The 19,559-nt window shown below is 54.8% G+C and overlaps 2 protein-coding genes across 4 annotated transcripts; one reads left to right on the top strand and one right to left on the bottom strand.

Annotated features, from left to right (window-relative positions):
* Positions 1-244: 244 nt before the first annotated feature.
* On the bottom strand, positions 245-9,842 carry BSPRY (B-box and SPRY domain containing). Of its 2 annotated transcripts, XM_074923576.1 has the most exons (7): positions 9,740-9,842; positions 8,980-9,078; positions 8,158-8,388; positions 6,369-6,394; positions 5,218-5,316; positions 4,269-4,393; positions 245-1,483 (listed from the first exon to the last, which is right to left on the bottom strand). In XM_074923576.1, exons 1-7 carry the CDS (start codon positions 9,788-9,790, stop codon positions 957-959), a joined length of 1,158 nt encoding a protein of 385 aa, XP_074779677.1. In that variant the 5' UTR covers positions 9,791-9,842; the 3' UTR covers positions 245-956. The 2 variants fall into 2 exon arrangements, with proteins under 2 accessions (XP_074779677.1, XP_074779678.1); XM_074923577.1 differs by lacking the exon at positions 5,218-5,316 and having other exon boundaries at positions 259-1,483.
* Positions 9,843-9,895: 53 nt separating this feature from the next.
* WDR31 (WD repeat domain 31) lies at positions 9,896-18,879 on the top strand. Of its 2 annotated transcripts, none has more exons than XM_074923558.1 (10): positions 9,896-9,934; positions 12,085-12,218; positions 12,892-13,021; positions 13,433-13,507; positions 14,351-14,495; positions 14,577-14,677; positions 15,280-15,347; positions 15,841-15,982; positions 16,671-16,833; positions 18,295-18,879. In XM_074923558.1, exons 2-10 carry the CDS (start codon positions 12,172-12,174, stop codon positions 18,453-18,455), a joined length of 1,032 nt encoding a protein of 343 aa, XP_074779659.1. In that variant the 5' UTR covers positions 9,896-9,934; positions 12,085-12,171; the 3' UTR covers positions 18,456-18,879. The 2 variants fall into 2 exon arrangements, with proteins under 2 accessions (XP_074779659.1, XP_074779658.1); XM_074923557.1 differs by lacking the exon at positions 9,896-9,934 and adding an exon at positions 10,282-10,647.
* Positions 18,880-19,559: the final 680 nt, after the last annotated feature.

Here is a 19,559-nt window from a genome sequence, read left to right as displayed (position 1 = left end):
CAAGCATCCCCTGTGCAAGTGCATCAGCAGAGCTGGGGTTGGTCCCATCCCAGGGAAGGCCTCGAGCAGAGCACCCAGGAACCCCCCGTGCAGGCCCTGCATGCCTCGGTGTACCCCAGGTTTGCCACCTCACCAGCATCCCCTCATCGCTTCCTGACATCAGTGGCCAGGAGGGAGTTGCCGGTCTCCCACTGTGGGCAAAACAGTCTGCAGTTGGGCAATTTCACTTTAATGTATTACCAATTAACAGACCTTACTGATCTGGGTATTGAGAAATAAAGACAAATTTTAAGCAGATAAGCACCTCTCCTGCCCTTTTCCCTGGCTCAGCTTCAGTCCAACACCTCTCCTTCCTCCCTGACATCAGCTCCCTGTGTTTTCACCACATTATGCTCAACCCCCCACTCCCTCAGGCGAGGTGAGGAGCAGCTCAGGTTAGGTTTCGTTCTGCTGCTCCTTGCTTCTTACTCTGCTCTGACATGGGCTCCTCCATGGGCCACAGCCCCTCAGGGATGTCCCTGTCCCAGCATGGGTCCCCCACAGGGTGACAGCCCCCTGTGTTCCCCCAAAAAGCGTATCCAGCTGTGTCCCAGTGATGGCCCTTTCCACATGCCTCCTTCCTGACATTTCTCCAACCACATCTCTTAATATTTTTTCTGTTTTCTAAAGCCAACTGGGAGACTGGAAAGCTGCCCTTGGTCAGAGAGATATTAAATGATTCACCTAAAAGCAGCTGGCAGAGCCAGGCATTACCCTCACCCTGGCATGGCAGAGGTGGTGTAGCCTGGAGGAGAGGAAAGCCGCTGTAAAACATGTGAAGAACAGATGTAGTTGGAAGGCAGGTGTTGTCTGACCACCAGTGTACACACGCCATAGCCCTGCCTGGGCTCCTTCCCCCCATAAAGGTACTGTATGGTGTATATACAGCTCACCCCCCAGCGAGCCCAGGGCTTCGCTCACTGGACAAGCGAGATGCTCTGGTGCGCCACAGCAAAGACAGGATAGAGGGGCTCCCGGAAAGTCTCCCTGTGGGAGAAGAGGATGGTGCCGGAATCAGGGTCGTAAAAAAGCACCTCCCCTCCCGCAAAGTCAACCAGCACCCCGATCTCGGCCGGAGACTTGATCAGCTCCACCGCCTGCGGGTGCCCGGCGTGCAGGAACCGGAACTCCTTGTCGTAGCGTGAGAAGACCCAGGAGGCAGCGTTGAAGCCCAGGCGGGCTTCATTGCCAGACCCTTTCCGTGGCAGGGAGCTGTAGCAAACCCCCAGCTTGTAAGCGCAGCTCTTCTCCACGCTGATCTTCCACGTGCAGACTCCCGAGTGGAAAGCTGCAGTAGCCAAAGCATTGGGCCAGTGGTCAAACCGCTCAGGGCAGTCCAAGTCCACCTTTGCTTTCTTGGGGCTGAAGGTCAGGGTTTTCTTGTCTTCCAACAGGCTGAGGTGGGGGCTGATGGTTTTCTCATCGATGTGAATCTCCTGTGAGCCTGCAAGAGAAGCCATGTGGTGAGCAATAACTCAGTGGCCCCCACCTGAACCACCCATCAGAAACAAACACCACATCCACCCTTTCCTCACACATCACTCCTGAGGACCCATCTGCTCCCCTGGGGTGACATGGTGTTAGGGGCTCGGGCTGGGTGCCAGCTCCCCGCAGCTTCCCCTCTCAAGCCAGGGCCAGAACAATGTAGAGACTCACCAAAGCCCGGACTTCACCAGACACCTCTCCACCTGCACACTAGTACTCCTGTGAAGTCAGTCATCTTACCCTGACTCTGGCCCAAATCCCCACAAAACAGAACTCAGCAGGTTTGGTTTATCCCGCTTTTGGGAGAGACCCAAACCTCAGCCCTTGTCCTCTCCCACTGTCTGTGAGTAGGACCTGACTTCTCCCCCCACTCAGCCAGGCGAGTCAAGAGCCTTCGCAAGGGCAGCAGGGCTGTTTGCAGAAAACCTGCAAAGCTGGTAATACAGGAATGAGGAGGAAGGAGAGGGCTGGGCAGGGGAAAACCCTTTCCTCAAGTCATTGCACACTCTGATAGTGTTTGGAGCAGTAGAGGGATGTGGCACCAGGCATTATTGATGAGCTTGGCTACGACTCAATTTGCTTTTGTTGTGAATTAAGGGGCTGCCCAGCTGCCCTTGTGCCACAGAACAAACCCAGTGAGCTGCAGCCCAGGCTGAGAGCCAGGCTGGTGGGGGGCGCCTGCTCCTCTCCAGGCCGCGGGCTGACAGCACCCAGCACCCCTTGCCCTGCCCTGGCTGCATGCTCCCCCCACCAGAGCCCTCAGCAGGTCTGCAGACCACGTGCAAGCGCCGAATAACTGCACGACTGTTTCCCTCACTGTAAATTTGCAAAGAGACAAGGCTAATGCCCAGCAGACTTGCCTGCTCCCAGGGAGACCAAGTTTCTACCTGTGGGTGCCCCTCCTTGCCCTGCCTTCTCCACCCTCACTCATTCACTTTAGGTCTTAAACCACCACAGAAATAAGGCTGGAGCATGTGAGTCATTTGCTTTCCCAGCCCTACCTCCAGCAAGAGCTCTACCATGTCATGCCTGCTCCGGCAACTTCCCAGCCACCCTCTGCTCGGCATCCAGCACGTGGCAGGATGAGGCCCTTAAAGAATCAAACCATTATGCTGCACCCTGAACGGGGTCGCCCCAGAGCCCAGCGTGCTCCAGCACCTACACGGACCCAGGTCAGCATCCCTCTGACACCAGCAGTGCTGGCTGAAGGGTTTTCCTAGGGCTGCACCTGCCCCAGTGCTCCCCAGCAAGAGACAAACCAAAGCTGAGTTATCGATTTGCACAATGTGGAAGTGCCATGCATGCTTGGATGTCAGGTGGAAGCCATTGCAGTCAGCAGCGAGCAGAAAGAGGAGATGAAGACAGCATCCCCTTCCAGTTGAAGCAGATAACCTTGTTCGTTTGATAATTTATTTCACTGAGCAGCAGCCAAACACTTTGCAGAATGCCTGCCCACCACACTGTCCCCTTTCCAGGAAGCCAAACACTGATATGAATTCATAGGAAATGAAGCAGTACGAGACTTTATCTCCCTCTGACAGAAGAAGGGCACTAAACATAGGTACAGGATTGCATTCTGGTGTTCACGTACAGAGGTCATCTGCATGAGGAAATACCAGCCCAGTGACAGCCACGTAGCTTTGCTGTGGAATTATTACAGGGGAGCATCTGAGGGAGGGGGAGCACTGGCAGAGTAACAGCAGAGTAATTCAGATCAGCAAATTTTCCCACAGACAAGTGTTTTGTCATGATTAAATCCACCCTTCAGCTATTCCCATATATTCTGATGAACAATTCCACCTGGAATTCACCTCAGCCCAAAATCTATTTTCTTTGTGTACAGCACCCATTAGAGTGGCCCTGCCACTTCAAGAGAGACAAGGGATGCTGAGCAAGTAAATTAACACGGTTAACATCTCTGTCCAGAGACAGTGACCCCAGGGATTGTTCATGAGGTGGCACACAGGACAACTGTTTCCAAATTTTGAAGGATATTGCCACCTTTAAGGAACAAAAAACACATTTGAAATACTCTAACAATGTCCTGGAAGCAAAAGTAAAAGCAAACATTTCACAATCATCAATTCAAGCAGATCACGGCCGGAAGAACACCTCTCCCTGCTCAACAGAGTCAACACCAACCTGGTAAAACTGTACCCAGAGCATGTCCCTGGCCTGACAAACGCCTCCAACACCACCTCAGCTGTACAGCAGAGCTGAAGCAGACCACAGATGTCTCTAAAACCACGAGCTCACGCACAGCCACAATCTCAGCTTATGATCTGAAAGCTACTGCATTTACTCACTTCTTGTTCCAGCATGTCAGAGCATCTCACAGACACCACATGTTCACCCTCTGTTAAAATCACCAACAGGCCACTGCTGAACACGGTAAAGAGGAATTTCTGTGAGAGATTCCTTGCAGCAGCATTAGCTTCACTGCTGTCACCAAGTGACCCAGGAAATAGCAAAAGAAACCAAGTGAGGTTTATCAACAGAGCTGATCAAAGACAAAGTCTTTTCAAATGCCTGTTCTCAGCCACAACCAGCTGCTCTGAGCCCCTGTCCCCCCTCCCAAACCTCCTACAGCTGCTGCTGCCCCCTTGCCTGGGGGGCTCCAAGCAGAGGAGGGCAGGATGCCCCATGTCTCAGGCAGGACACAGCATCAGACTGTTTCTTTGGGCACAACAGGAATGAACATGCAAGAATCCCCAGAGCACGTGAGACCTGAGTGAGACACTGACCTGCCATGCAGCAGAGAACAGCAGAGGCCCATAGTCGATGCAGCAGTGGACTCTGAACACAGGTCTGATTAAAGTTTAACTTCAGGGACTCCTGGGGCTCTAAGATTCCCTCCGCCACCTCTGTCCTAGCAAAGGAACACAAGAGTTATTTCAAAATACAATGATTTATTGACCATTGCTGGTGTTTAAGATCACTAGGAAGTATGACAGTGATCTTAAGACAGAACTATGGGCTGGAGCAGTTGGAGGAGGAGCACTTGCTGCAGAGAAACTGCACTGGGGATTTCTGGACAAACTCTCCTCTCAAGTGAAACTTTCGGTTGGCTTTGATTACAGGCCCTTCTGAAAGGGCCTCATGTTTCAAAATACAATCCCAGCAGCCTGAGTCAACAGCCTCCTCACTCAGCATAGATTAAACATGTCTGAGAATGGCCATCAAGGTACATGAGGAGCACAAAGAACAGGCTGCAGTGAGAGAATCAGATTTCCCTCTGTCAACAAAGGCTCGCTCTCAGAGCAAAGGGGGATAAAACAGGAGAGCAAGCTGGGACTCTGGGTTTCATACAGCGTAGCAAGGAGACTGAGGATTTGCTGGGTTCCTGTGGCCTGCAGTACACACATGAACCTACTGTTATAAGTAAACACTCTGGCACTGGCTGCTGGGGATGTGCTGTGGCCAATTTTTTACTCTCTACAGCAAGTCCTGGCAAAAATACTCCTGAAAGTCCTCTGGGTATCAAAGTCCAACCAGTGCTCACTAGCACCCTTGCAGCCACAGCAATAAACACCTGTAAAAACGCAGCCACCAAGCTGCCTTCTCAGGGAAGGGCAGCCCCATGTCCCTGATGGTGACTGGCTGGAGAGGAGGCAGCACACTGCCCCTCTGGGCGACGCTGCCCAGCAGCCCCCAGGCACAGAGCACACAAGCTTTCAAGGAGAACAATCCTACCTCCTGCCAAGAGGCCAGGCTGGCTCCATCTCTGTGGATTCTACTAAGGAGCTGGAGAAGGACTCCTGTAAGCAAGAGCCAGCACATCTGGCAACGCCTCTGAGGAGACATCGCACATGGAGCGTTTTTAGGTGCCAAGACTTCATCTTGAGCTGCAGTGCAGCATGGGAAGCAGACAAGAGGCCACACTGGCATCTTGGGGCTCTGTCCTTGTCCTCAAGGCCAATAGTATGAGTTTCTATAAGGCCAAGTGCCAGGTACAACCCCCAGCAGCGCTACACGCTTGGGGAGGAGTGGCTGGAGAGCTGCCAGTCAGAGAGGGACCTGCGGGGGGGGGGGGGGCGTGATTGCCAGTCAACTGAACATGAGCCAGCAGTGTGCCCAGGTGGCCAAGAAGGCCAATGGCATCCTGGCTTGTATCAGCACTAGTGTGGCCAGCAGGGACAGGGAAGGGATCTGACCCCTGTGCTCAGCACTGGTGAGGCCGCCCCTCGATGGGTGGGTTCAGTTTTGGGCCCCTCACCCCAAAAAGGCCATTGAGTGACTCGAGCATGGCCAGAGAAGGGCAACGGAGCTGGTGCAGGGTCTGGAGCACAGGTCTGCTGGGGAGCGGCTGAGGGAACTGGGGGGTTTAGTCTGGAGAAGAGGAGGCTGAGGGGAGACCTCCTGGCCCTCTACAGCTCCCTGACAGGAGGGTGCAGAGAGGGGGGATGAGTCTCTGGAGCCAAGGAACCAGCACCAGGACAAGAGGGAATGGCCTCAAGCTGCCCAGGGCAGGGTCAGGCTGGCTCTGAGGAAGGATTTCTGTGCAGAAGGGGCTGTTGGGCGTTGGAATGGGCTGCCCAGGGCAGGGGGGGAGTCCCCACCCCTGGAGGGGTTGAAGAGTCGGGCTGAGCCAGCGCTGAGAGATCTGGGGGAGTTGGGAACGGTCAGGGTGAGGGTCATGGTTGGACTGGAGGAGCTTCAAGGGCTTTTCCAACCCGGATGATTCTGGGATTCAACAAAAGCAGCACAAGGGAGGAAAGCAGGGGTGTCACCTTCTGCCTGAGCAATGGCATGCTGCTCACAGTGCAAGGGAGCCTTGGAGGGTGCAGGCAAGCTTGGGGTGGGGCAGCGGGCTGGGAAAGGACCCAGAGCAGTCAGGTACTAACCTCTCAAAGATCTCTTGTTCTGCATGCTGGGGACAAGGAGAGAGAAAAGAGTCATCACAGCTGATCTCCCCACAGATAAAGTCTCAAACACAGGCTGGGGCACAGCAAACCCAGGACTCAGGAGCACTGTTCTCCTTCCTGACCCAGAGAAACCACTCCTCCCCCCAGCGCTAGCCCTGGGGAGCATCCAACATCCATTTTCTTCAGCAGCAGCACTTTTCACTCCCTGACTCAGAAAATGAGTGGGAATGGCTGAGCACAACACATTTTCTACACCTAGCTAGGGGCAGTGTCCACTGAGCCAGTGGGACTGGGTGGTTGGGTGACAAATAGCTTGAGAAGGGCACGGGAGCACCCAGACAGAGCCTGCCACCACTGTGCTGCGCGTGCAAGCGGTGTGAGAGCAGGTGACCGCAAGCACAGCTGGACTGTCTGGCACAAGGTAAACATGGGAGAGCTGAGGCAGGTGGGAAGTCTTGGACCCACAAAGAACCAGCTCGCACTCCACATCCTCCAGTAGGCAACAGCCTGTCTGCATCTGGGAGCTCTTACTGCTGCACCCTGCCTTGCCCAGAGTGTGAGAACCCCAGCCCCAAGGTCCCCCCCTCCTCCCCCACCCCCTTAAGGCACACTGCAAGAACACCTTGTGCTGGCAGCAAACAACCCCCAAAGCTTTCAGTAAGGGGTGAAGCTGCAGAGGACCTAAGCCAAGAGTCAGATAACCTCATGATCAGTCCCACTCGTTTCTGCACCCACTGGCAATGGCACGTTCTCAAGGTACAGCCCAGTTATCAAAGGAAAACATTTGATCCCTGCTCAAATATGAGCTGCAGGGTGCTCTATGTGCCTTTCACTTCTGACATGTATCAATTCCCAATAGACACAACTACCAACACTGGCAATCCAGGGTGGAGAATGCATGATCCCTATTTCACCACCACCACGTGACAAAAAGAGAAATTAAGGGTCTTGCAGTTTTCTGCCACAGGCATCTGATGGGTTTTGCTTTCTGACCTCTACTCTCTACAGCGAGGCCACAGCCCAGCCAGCTGAGCTGCTGGGGCAGGACAGAAGCTGCATTTCCCACCAAAGGAACAGCCAGCTGCCTTCTGTCCATGGGATCAGTTCGGTTTTCTGACCAAAGCTGCTGCCCACCTTTCACAAAGTTACATGCGGCAAGCAGAGGCTAAGAGGAAGGTGCTGCACTGCCTACTTGCTTGTGTCTAAACTGAGAGGAATTGCTTGGGCAAACGGAGACATTTCAATGGCCAGAAAAGGAACTGAGTGAAGGGAAGCATGGGCTGCTTTGCACGGTAAATACCTCAAACAGAAGTATGCCAGACAACAGGGCAAACATTCAAGAAGAGCTGCAGGGGCTCCCAAGGGTCATGTTTTGATTAAAACTAGACATAACACTAGAAAACTGGTGGTCCAATTGACTGCTGTGAGAGCAGTCCTCAACCTGTAGATGTCCTGAGCTAGCAGATTCAAGCCAAGAGCTTAGAGACATGAGCCTGGGTGGTTCTGAACCTCACAGCAAGCAAAAGCAGAATCGGGCAGAGCAGATGCTCTAGGAACCACCAAGAAACCACAGGGGCTTGTCAGGACCAGATGAAGGAGGTTCCTTGAGCCAGACCAGCAAATGCAGGTCCTGTCCAACTCTGCCTCCTTGCTGTCAGTGCAGCAAGCTGCTCAACACTCTACTAAAGTCCCATAATATTCATGGCAAAAAGCCTAGGTCACTTCTGGGCTGAGTGATGTGCCCCTCGGTACGAGGCGCAGTACTCACCACCAGGCCCTGGTCATCCAGGTTGGTGATCATGTCCACCAGGTAGGTTCGGAGGGCAGCCAGCTTCTGCAGAGCCTCCGTCCAGTGCACCCGCTGCGTCAGGATGCTCTGGTGCGCCCGCTCCTCCTCCGTGTGCACCCTCTCCAGCAACCGCTGCTCTTCATTTTCACACGCGTTCCCCACAAAGATCAGCCTCTGGATTACCAGCTCCCGTGCCGCGTTGGCTGCGTTCTGCCAGTGCAAGGAGAGAGAAAGAAACATCAGCCTTGCTTCAACCCCAACAACAGCACCAACTGCTTCTGCCAGCTTTCTGCAGGCTCAGCTGTTAAGATTACTCTGCTAATTGAGCCTAAGTCACAGTAATCATCACTATGCAAGCAGAGATAAATGGGACAACCAGTCCCAAGCCTGCCTGCTGCCTCCTGGCCTAACTCTGCTACCTAAGAGACAACCTGCGAGCAACCAGAGTCCCATCCCTCAGCAGATCTTCTTGGATTCACTATTAGCGGGAAACAACCACCACAAGAACTGTCTTTTGTCCTTGGTGACAGAAAGGCACAAAACAAAATCAGGAATTGTTAAGACTGGTCCTACCGGGATGATTACTGGCTGCACGCTAACACCAAGAGATTTATTGTTCATGTACATTTTTTAGGCAGATGGAGCAGGAAGTGCGGGCGCACCCGTGGCACTCCCCTCCCACAAGCTGTGGGGCAGGAGGGGGACAGCCCCTGCACACCAGCGAGCCCCCCGAGCGCTGGGTATCTGCAGCAGAACAGCGAGCTGGGGCGCAATGGCGCCAGCTCCATGGCAGGGACTCACCAGGACGCCCTGGTCCTTGGCGGGCAGCACCTCGTCCACGTGCCGGGCGATGGCCGCACTCTGCAGCTGCAGCCGCTCGCACCGGTCCACGAGCTTGTTCTGGAACGCAGAGCCACGGGCAGCGCGGGGGCCTCGGCGGGGCGATGGCGCCCCGACAGACCCCACGCGGTCCCCACCCGGCCCCACACCTCCCAGGGTCCTCGTGCACCGCCCCAGAGCCCCATTCCCCACGGGGGGCCCCTCACAGGACCCCACGCCCCACCACAGCCCCCTCACAGAGCCCCACGCCCTGCCAGGAGCCCCCCCGCCAGCCCCCAGCCCCACGGGGGACCCCTCCTGTGGCCTCACACCCCACCAAGAGCCCCCACACCCTGCCAGGATCCCCACAGAGCGCCTCCCCCTCCCCACGGGGGACCCCTCACACAGCCCCACAGCCCCCCCGGGTCCCACAGCCAACCCCATCCCCACGGGGGACCCCTTGCGTAGCTCCACACCCCACCACGCGGCCCGCGGAGCACCCACCTCCCCACGGGCACCACGCACGCGGCCTCACACCCCACCGGCGCCCCCCGCGCCCCACCGGAGCTCCCCGCACGCCGCCGGGGCCCAGGCGCGGCCGCCATCTCCCTCCCCCCCCCCCTCCGGCCGCGGGCCCTCCTCGGCCTTCGGCGGGCACCGGGGAAGGGCCCCGGCCCCGAGGCTGAGGCCCCCCCGGGGATGAGGCCAGGGCCGGGTCCCGCCCGCTGCCGCCGCCGCTCACCCTGAGGGCCGCCGCCCGCTCCGCCAGCGCCCGCCCGCCCCGCTGGGCCATGCTGCGCCCCGGCACCTGCCGCGGGGGCGGCGGCGGCCCCGCCCGGGCCGCGCACACCGCCCCGCCCCGCCCCGCCCCGGCCGCGCCGAGGAGCCGGGCGGGACGGGACGGGACGGGACGGCGGGGCCCGGCCCTCGGCCCCCGGTGAGTGCGCGGCGGGGGCGGCCCTGCACGGCGGGTTCCCGGGGCCGGGCCGGGCCGCCCCGTGTCCTTGCCGCGGGGGTGGCCCCGCTCTGGGGACCCCTCCCAGGGGCTGCCCCGGCTGCAGCGACCTGGGCCGGACCCCTACTGCACCCGGGATGCCCCGGCGTCCTCCCCAGAGGCGGCTCAAACCCCCTGCTCTGAGGGGTGTTTGACACCCCGGGAAAAGGGGGAGACAGGCTGCCGGGGTGTCTGTCCCCGCCGCTGTGGGTGTTGTCGTTTCCTTATCCCCGGGTACGGATTTCGCTGCGGTGCCTGAACGGGCTTAGGCAGCAGCGTGGGGTATTTTTTAAAAACAATTTAATAAAAAAATACTTCGGATTTCTGTTAAGCGACGCGTTTTGAGGCAAGGGAGAACAGGAGAGACTCCAGCGTGAAATTCAGTCTTCGGGGGGTGCAGCTTTGTGAGGACCAGTGGCTGCGGGATCCCGGTGCTCCAAGAGAGCCTTGTGATGGACCAGGCTCCCAGTAAACTGCGCAGGGAAACCGGCCAAGCCTCACATGAACATCTTGCCCCGGCAGCTATTGTTCTTGTTCAGGATTCAGAAGAATCTACTCTCTGGCAGTGGGCAAGAGGCAGGAGAGCGCAGTTAGGCAGAGGACAGACCTCCCGCTCTCCCTGCAGCCTCCCGCGGTCACCGTCAGCCTTGATCCAGGTCGGTTTGAGCTGGTGTGCAGGCAGAGACAATTGCACATTAACCGCATGAGCGGGGAAACTAACTGCTGGTTGGGAAATGGACTAATCATCGTAATTAAAAAATCAGAGTTTGCATCTTAGCTTTTTCCTAGAATCTTCTTTTGCAGGAGAAGCAACTCCCGGAGTTCTCCCACTGCCAAAGAAAAATCTTGTTTGTTCCTAATGTATTGAAACGATCTGAACACTCGGTCTGATTGAAAGAAGTGAATTGCCAAATTGTCACTGCCCCTCAACAGTGAGATTTATCATTCTTTGCAGCTTTTGAACATGCAAACATGGACAGAACAGGTGGAGATTAACTGGGTATTACTAATTGCTAATCACAAAGACTGGCAGGGTAAAATTAGAAAGGGAATGTTTTGTAGAAACCCAGCCCCTCTTAGTGCTTCCAGTATTTGCTTTTCAAGTTTTTGTGGGCAGAGCCTTGAAGCAGGTTTTTTCTTTGCTGGAACAGGCAGGTGGGAGGTTTTTTCTGATTTTTATTAGCAAAATACTACTGACCCAGACAATAGGAATGCTAACACAGGTAGTACAGGCTAAATCCAATTAGGATGTCTTGAGCTAAGAGGAAGCCAATTACTGTAGGTGGCAATTCACTGTCATTGAAACTGGTTTCTGCTCAGTCTGTGATCTGTGAGGGTAAGAGGGAGAGATGCTGCCTCGGCCTGAGCCCTGCTCCACCGGCAGCTTCTCCCCCCGGATGGGAGCTCATGCAGGGAACGGCTGTCCTGATGCCACTTGTGAGGGATGCCCTGGGATGGGGCAGGCTGGTCTCAGCCTGGCAGCAAGTATTTTTTGCTGAATACATCTGGGTTATTGAGATGGTCTTGTCATGCCTGGACTAGGGATTGGAGTTTGGACATAGAAGCTGCTGGTCCCAAACTATTCCTCAGCCTATGGAAAGACCACTTCAAGCTTTACATTGTCAGGCTGGTCCAGTTACATTAGGGCTGCCTGTGACTGCAGTTATCTTGGTCTAAACATACAGTCCTACCAGCCAGCTGTATGAACTTCAGTCTGAAGGTGTTTGCATTCACCAGTCTAGAGACTGGGATCTCCGGGTAACATGGAAGTCAAGAACAGATACTGGAGTAAGAAATGGCGTAAGGCACTAGAAGAATTATAGGCAGCAGCTTCATCTCTGTTGTGGCCTCACCAAGCTTGGATATTTTCAAAGCTCAGCTGCAAGGTCCCAGTAACCTCACTTCTGATGCTGGCTCTGCTCTGAGCAAAAGGTTTGATGAGGGGACCCCAGATGTCCCCTCCTCTGAGGTTTCTCTTCTTATTCTAAATGAAGCTAAGATGTAGATAACGTGTTATCAACACCTTATCCCTTATACGTAACAAGCAGAAACCTCTCTGGATTTCCAGCGGTGCTGTCTCTCCTCACCCGCAGGTCATAAAACAGCAGCAGCTGCCTGAGATGCTGATGTGATGCTCGCCGGGGCTGGCCACAGTGGGAGCCGTGCTTGTCAGCAGGGCTATGGGGAAACTCCAGAGTAAAATCAGCTTCCACACCTCCAAATACAGGTAAAACAACCCCATATGATCATGTTTTAAGTTAATAAGCCAGATATGAGAGTGAATAGAGAACAGCAAATGAACGGAGAATATAGCAAACACATGGTTTTAGTTTTGTTATCGAATGTATGAATGAGAGTTTCATTTTTGACCCTCGCTTCTCAAGTCTGCTCAGCTTCTCTGGGGGACTGAAATCCAGAATGTAGCCAACCATGTAAACATGGCTGGTGGTTGTGCTCTGTGATGGCTAAGGCAGATCTCTGAAGGCTAACAGCTCCAGGGGTGGCTGTTTGGCCCAAATACCCAGACTTCTTCATTGTCTCTTCAGAGACATCAGCTTTTATCAGCAAGATGAAATAATTGGGTATCTGAAGTAAGGTGGGTGATCTCTGCCTGGAGATCAGCTGAGAGCACAGGGTGGCAATGGGGGGGACATGATGTGCTAGGCAAGGCTGGTGTCAGAGCAAAGGAGAGCAGCAGAGCCTGAAAGGTCTTAGTGGAAGTAGAGGCAAGATCAACATTTCTCTTCTTCTTTTTACCAGCATGAAGTAAGTAAATACCTAAATATTTAGCAGCTCTAGAGTTGGAATAGGTCTACTCCATCTCACCCAGTCCAGGAGATGCATTTATCTATTCACAGCATCTCTTTGGCTTTCTAAAGGCAGATGTTGTCATTCTCCAGGGCTGATGACCCCGTGGAAGAGACGGGACCCGTTCAAGCCGTTCAGCAGCACGGCCCCGTGCATGCCGACGCTGTCACTTGTGTGGCTGCTCTCAAACCAGACCTCTGCGTGTCAGGAGGAAGGGATAAGGTGAGGTACCCCTCGCCACAGGGCACAAAGCATAGTCACAGGCAGGAAAATGTATTGACAGGTTAGGAAAATAAGGTTTAAATATGAGCTTTAAACATTTCCATGAAGGGTAACAAGTTTGTCAATTCCTGAATTTAGAAAGAAAAGATGATCTTAGAGTGAGGGCACACACTGAAGCACATTGAATCAAATTTTATAACCTCTCCAGAGCTTAGATCACTGGACAGGCAATGGATGGGCTCGAAAGACAGTTGTATATGCTGTAGGAGCTCAAAACCAGAAGAACCCGTTTCCTTTCCAAGCTCGGACTGTGCACGGGGTCTCGATATAACGTAACCAGGAATGTGCATAACTCCCCTTCGCCTGCTCTCCTGCTGCCGCTGCTGACGGGCTCTCCCTGCCCCTCTGCAGAGCGTGGCTGTTCGCAGCTGGAGATCCGGGGCTGTGCTGCGGCGGTTCATCGGGCACGAGCGGGAGGTCACCAAGGTGAGTGACAACTTATCGCGTGCACTGGGGTCTCCCATGCTGTCACCTGTCAGAAACTGGGGAACCAGGAATGCTGGAGTGGTGGTTTGTCATCCACAGAGGGCTCGCTTTGCTCCGTCAGGAAGAGGGACCGGGTTACCAGTGTGTATTAGGTTTTCCCCAAGGTCCCAACAAATATTTTGCTGTCCAGGAAAGCAGCATGGAGTGGTTGCATCCAGGCTAAACCGGGCCCCAGGAGGCTTGGACATGTGCTTACCTTCCCCTCCAAGAGACTGTGTAGCAAAAACACTGGATGAAGTATAAGGTCACTTTTGATTCAGAGATGCTGTTCACTTTTCCTCAGGTCTCATTCCTCTAGATTCATCATTATTCTACAAATCAGCCATGCCTGGGAACAGCAGGGCTTTAATTTTCCTTCTGGCATCCTGATTACAAAGTCAAACACGCAGACATGCAGGGGTGTGTACATGTGTGCATGGCGTGGGGACAGCCCCAGTGGGTCCCCTGTGCTGTGGGTACTGGAGGCACAAATGGGGCTTATTCATCCCAGTGCTCAAAGCAACCGTGCCCTGGGCTCATTTGGGTTTTTAAGGAAGTTTTACCCATAAGATTAATAGTTTCTGAGAACAAGATCTGAGAATACCCATCCACCACCCAGCTCCCTGGTTCCGAGAGGACGTGGGTCCCGGTAGCGGGTCGCACACCCTAGTAGCTGCCCGACATTCCCTGCACATTTCTGCACGTCTTGGGCTTTGACATGACGGCAGAAGTGTTGTGCTGTCCCCGTGCAGAGCTGGGCTGGCTGGGGAGGCCAACGGGCTTCTCACATCTTGTCCTTGGCAGGTCACCTGTGCCCTTGACTCAAACAGAATCTTCAGCGCATCCCGGGACAAGACGGTGATGATGTGGGAGCTTCATGGGACTCCAGGGCCAAGCCAGCACTTCCCAGGACATGACCTAGTTGTTACTGGTCTGGCTGTGAGCCCAGGTGAGGAACAACATGCTCCTATTCCCCAGGAATTTCCTAACAACTTTTCTTGATTTTTTTTATGTTAACTCGTGGTTGCAGATGGCTCCCAGCTGTGCACAGGTTCACGAGACAACACCGTGTGCAAGTGGGACACAGAGACTGGAGAGTGTCTGGGCAGAGTCACTATCTCCAGGAATCTGGTAGGAGCTGCTAGTTCCTTGCACCCTGTCTTGGTACCTCGCTGCCTAGTTGTTTTTTTCACACATGAAGCTGTGTAGAGTGAATTTTCTCTGAGCTTGGTGCTACAAAAAGCCCTTGAGGCACTGCACAGGTGGCCTGTGCACCTGCGGAGACCAAAGCCTGAGGCTGGTTACTCCGTTCTCCAGGTAACAACTCGAGGAGCACAAAGGTACCAGGAGACTTACAGCGATTTATTAATGCTCTAACTCAGAGCTTTCAGGAAGCACATTGTGCCGTGGGGGCTGCATTCTCTCCGGTACCAGCCCAACAGTGGAGCTGATATGGGTACTATCTTCTGGTGCCCATGGTACCCCTATTCCCACGGCTGTGTCCTGTTGAGCTGTTGGCACCCCCCTGCCTGCAAATAACCCCCAGTAACCACACTGGGATTGAATCTGGTAAGGGAGCAGCATTGGTGGGAAGATGAAAAAAACTTCGGCCAATGTTTCCCACTCACAGCTGAGCAGGAGGGGGGAGAGGATGGGAGCTGTGTATCTACAGGCAGACACCAGCCTGGGCTGCAGGCAGAGGTGGGCTTCTGCTCATCCTTTCCTCTCGGCAGGTCACACATCTGTGCTGGGTTCCTGGGGAGCCGTACATCATCCAGACCTCAGAGGATAAAACAGTCAGGTAAATTCTACAGGTGGCTACAGAGAAGGGAGTTATGGCCTGGGGCACATGGGGATTATGGAGGATGCCAGTGCACAGGGGGCTGTTTCTCTGGTTGTTTGTCATGACCACCTGGTCTCCCGTACCCACCTGGGGTGGCTAGAAGCCACCTTCCATCTCACCTGGGTCTTGGAGCAGGGTCTCTTGCCAGGGAAGGACAGTATGGGGACACCCGTGGCTGTAGGCAGCACTGGGTGGCGACTGTGTGTAAAAAGGAGAATTTATTTTTAGAGAAAAAAGCTCAGCACGATTGGTCCAGGATACATACATGCAAGGATGCAGCAAGAGCTTTGGGGGTTCAGCTTGCTGGGAGGAAGGGGGGGACGGCCCCATGAGGGACAGCAGCAAGGGCAAAGCGTCAGGATGCAGCGAGGGTCTACGGGAGGGCATGGAGGGAAACCGGTTGTGGCAGAGATGCGTCAGAGTCCCCCTTCCCCACTCCTGTTCCTTCCAGGGTCTGGGACAGCCGAGGGCTGCAGGTGGCACACACCTTTCCAGCCAAGCAGCACATTCAGACGTGCTGCGACGTGAGCCAGGACGGGCGGTACTGCCTCAGCACCAGCAGCGGCTCTGCTGGGGAGGGCGGCGAGGCCACCGTGAGTGTACTGGGCAGCAAGTCCTGCTCTTTCTGGTTTTTTCTCCAATGTCCACAGTATACAGTGGAGGGCAGCAGATCAGTGCTCCAAGGATCTTGCTCCTGGTGCGTTGGCCTTACGCTGGTGCCACCAGCCAGGGCCAGAGCTTAGTTCCTGCCTGGCCCTTTGGTAAGTCTTTGGCCCAGACGGTATCTGAGTGGATACTCCTCTGGATTAAAGCACTAGGATTTTGTTTCAGTTCAGTAATGGCATCGAGAAGCACAAGATTCTTTCAGAAAGCCTGTAAGGGACCCCTTGCTTGAGGTGTTTCCAAACCAGGGATTCAGTCCTGCATGTTCTCAGCCCTGTGTGTGAGCATCAAGAGGATATGACCATCCCATCCCAGGGAGAGCCCGGCTGAGGACGGGAGCAGGCTGGAGACATGGTTACCTGCCCTCACAGTTTTAGCCTGTCAGCTCTAATGGGTGTGGGCACATGCTCAAATAGTCACCGACAGTGAAAACCCTTTGGGGTTTAAAGTTCTCCAGGACTGAGCATAAGCAGTGGACAAAGGCAACAGACATTGTACTCTGAGGATTGGTGAGGAGCTTTTTATCCCAAACTATCTTCCTGACTTTGTAAAACAGCTCCATGTTGGCAAGAGACAGTAACAGAGCCTGAGCTCTAAATGCTGCCTGTTGCCTTGCAGCTGTGGGACCTACGGCAGACGAGGAGCCGAGTGTGTGAGTACAAAGGGCATTTCCAGACCACGACCTCATGTGTCTTCCTTCCACGGGGCCCAGCTCTCGCCCCCAGCATTGCCACGTCCTCGTACGACAGCACAGTGAAGGTCTGGGACCGAGACACTGGAGGTAGGGGAGGGTCCTGCCCACTCAGGGTGCAGGGGATAAAAAAACTGCTTCCTTTGTTTCTGTTGTGGGTGGTGATGGGCACAATGAAGCCTGAAATCTCTGGGCTTCACTCTAATCCAGCTGCAGGGCAGGGTGGATATGTCCTCCAGCACAAAGCCAGGGCCTTCTGCTTGCCCACCAGTGAAGGAGGTTGGTTGGGTGCGTGACATCAGAGATGACAAGTGTCCTTCCTAAACTAAAAGGAAGCAATGATGAGATGGCTTTTAAAGATACATCCAAGTTCAGCAATGAAAGGACAAATGATAAAAAAAAAAAAAAAGAACAGGGGAACTCCAGGGCGCTCCACAGATACGAGTGGAAAGTTGTAAAGAACAGAAGTTTTTCTGGAGGATAGAGGGCTGGTCAGCAGCTGCCCTCACTTTTGTGAGGAATCGTGGGCATTTCAGGGTTAATCCTGCTTGCTGGAGGACTTGGTGAGGGCTGAGCTGTACACAAAGGCTGTTTACCTGCAAAGCCCTGCCATAGCAGCAGGTTTGTTTGTACGCCTTGCGCAGAAGGCAGAGACCTCTTGGGAAGCCCTTCAAGTTCACAGACATGCACCAAATTCAGTAGAAGTCATCAGCATTAGATGGTCCCCGAGGCTAAGCACCTCTCCAAATGCTGAAAAATAGAAACCTGATGATCTCCCACAGAAGAGCTCTCACCTTCCATTTCAGTCACCTCTTCATTCACTCTGGTGCCTGTGCACACCGAGATGGTGTCAGGGTTGGCAGCAGCTTTGTTTTGGTTCTGTTGCTTTTACCACTGGGTGACCTCCACAGCCTCAATCCAGCTGCCCTTGGAAGGGTGTAAATCACCGCTGTAGGGCCTTGCCAAACCGCTCTTGTTAGCAGCTCAGCATGGGGTTGGTGTCTCTGCACAAATACTGCCTCAGGGATTCTTAAATAATGGGCATAAACAGAAGGGCTAATGTGGCACTAGATAGCATAAATCTTCTCTTTCCCTTTTGGAGGCTTATTAAAACTGCATGTTGAGTGTAGCACAGACCTTAGGGAAAATTTTTCTGGACCGTAAGCAATTTTGGAGAAAAAGGCATGTTGGGAATGCCTCCATGCAAGCCCTGCAGCTCTTCTCAGTGGAGTCTGTCTGTCCATCCATCCCTGCCTCCACTCCAGGGAAGGGGCAGAGCCTGACCTCAGCCTGGACCCCATTAGCTGGCCACTGCCCAACTGGGCAACACACAGACCCCCCATGGGGCTTACAGGGGTAGAGGATCACTTCCAAAGGGCACGTCCCGATGCCTTTGGACGTGGGGACCCGGGACAGCGAGGGGTGCCGCTCACCTGCCTCAGGCGAGTGGACGGACACACGTGGGCAGAGCTGGGAGGTGGGAGGTTGGTGTGTTTGTGTCTCACCTCAGCAAACCAGGTGTCCCAAGTGACTTCTCTCTTCCCTCCCCAGCCTGCCTGGCCACCTTGTGCCTCGAGGGGTCAGGACCACTGGCCTCGCTGGCTGTCTGCGACAGCTCCACGCTGCTCTGTGCCAGTTTTAACTCAGGAATTCACGTACTCCGGATGAGCGACGGTGCAGGCCTAGTGCTGGAGGAGGTGTCAGCGTTTTGACCACAGCAACGTTTCCAGCAGAGGCTGTGCTGCAAGGGGACACGACTCCCTGAGAGCGTCCCCCTGACCGCAAGCACCGGGGGAGCTGGTGCCTGTAGAGCAGCAATGTGTGCTCAGCAGGCAGGGGAGAAGAAAAGCCAATTCATGGATGCATTCAGGCCACGTTCTTGCTCCTGACCGAGTCTTGTACATTTTAGTTACAAAACCACCACCAGGCTGGCTGCACGTGATGGGGGCTGAGGGAGGGGGGAGATAAGCTGCAAGGAGCGATCAGCAATAGCATGGCCAGCAGGGACAGGGAAGGGATCTCACCGCCATACTCGGCACTAGTGAGGCCGCCCCTCGATGGGTGGGTTCAGTTTTGGGCCCCTCACCCCAAAAAGGCCATTGAATGACTCGAGCGTGGCCAGAGAAGGGCAACGGAGCTGGGGCAGGGTCTGGAGCACAGGTCTGCTGGGGAGCGGCTGGGGGAACTGGGGGGGTTCAGTCTGGAGAAGAGGAGGCTGAGGGGAGACCTCCTGGCCCTCTGCAACTCCCTGCCAGGAGGGGGCAGAGAGGGGGGATGAGTCTCTGGAGCCAAAGAGCCAGCGCCAGGCCCCGAGGGAATGGCCTCAAGCTGCCCAGGGCAGGGTCAGGCTGGCTCTGAGGAAGGATTTCTGTGCAGAAGGGGCTGTTGGGCGTTGGAATGGGCTGCCCAGGGCAGGGGGGGAGTCCCTGGGATCCCTGGAGGGGTTGAAGAGTCGGGCTGAGCCAGCGCTGAGGGATCTGGGGGAGTTGGGAACGGTCAGGGTGAGGTTCATGGTTGGACTGGAGGAGCTTCAAGGGCTTTTCCAACCCGATGATTCTGTAAGCCAACGGGCAGAGCTGAAAGGCTCCAGGCATGGGCGAGGGAATGCTCAGCCTCCTTCCCCTGGCTCCCACTGAGCAGAACCAGACAGAAACCCACACTGGAACTTACACCCCAGGCACAACGCAAGCGTAAACACAGAACTGGTGTCAAAAATTTCATCCTAAGCCAGAGAGAAATGTGTGAGCCTGCTGGGCCAGGATTGTCCTGTGAGTGGCAACCTGGTGAGAAACACCCCAGGGGGGCTTGTCCTGGCC

Source organism: Athene noctua, chromosome 20 (assembly GCF_965140245.1).
Source record: "Athene noctua chromosome 20, bAthNoc1.hap1.1, whole genome shotgun sequence".
Lineage (NCBI taxonomy): Eukaryota > Metazoa > Chordata > Aves > Strigiformes > Strigidae > Athene > Athene noctua.
Note: the sequence above shows the minus strand (reverse complement) of the source record. Positions and strands in the feature narration are given on the sequence as shown.

What these genes read in the sequence shown, in the direction of transcription:
- BSPRY (XM_074923576.1), bottom strand. Translation starts at nt 9,790, where the DNA reads ATGGCCCAGCGGGGCGGGCGGGCGCTGGCGGAGCGGGCGGCGGCCCTC. An exon ending in CCAAGGACCAGGGCGTCCTG is followed by an intron (nt 8,389 to 8,979) that starts GTGAGTCCCTGC and finishes TTGCACTGGCAG; the next exon opens with AACGCAGCCAACGCGGCACG. An exon ending in TGGATGACCAGGGCCTGGTG is followed by an intron (nt 6,395 to 8,157) that starts GTGAGTACTGCG and finishes CCTTGTCCCCAG; the next exon opens with CATGCAGAACAAGAGATCTT.
- WDR31 (XM_074923558.1), top strand. Translation starts at nt 12,172, where the DNA reads ATGGGGAAACTCCAGAGTAAAATCAGCTTCCACACCTCCAAATACAG. An exon ending in ACGAGCGGGAGGTCACCAAG is followed by an intron (nt 13,508 to 14,350) that starts GTGAGTGACAAC and finishes TGTCCTTGGCAG; the next exon opens with GTCACCTGTGCCCTTGACTC. An exon ending in TCAGAGGATAAAACAGTCAG is followed by an intron (nt 15,348 to 15,840) that starts GTAAATTCTACA and finishes TGTTCCTTCCAG; the next exon opens with GGTCTGGGACAGCCGAGGGC.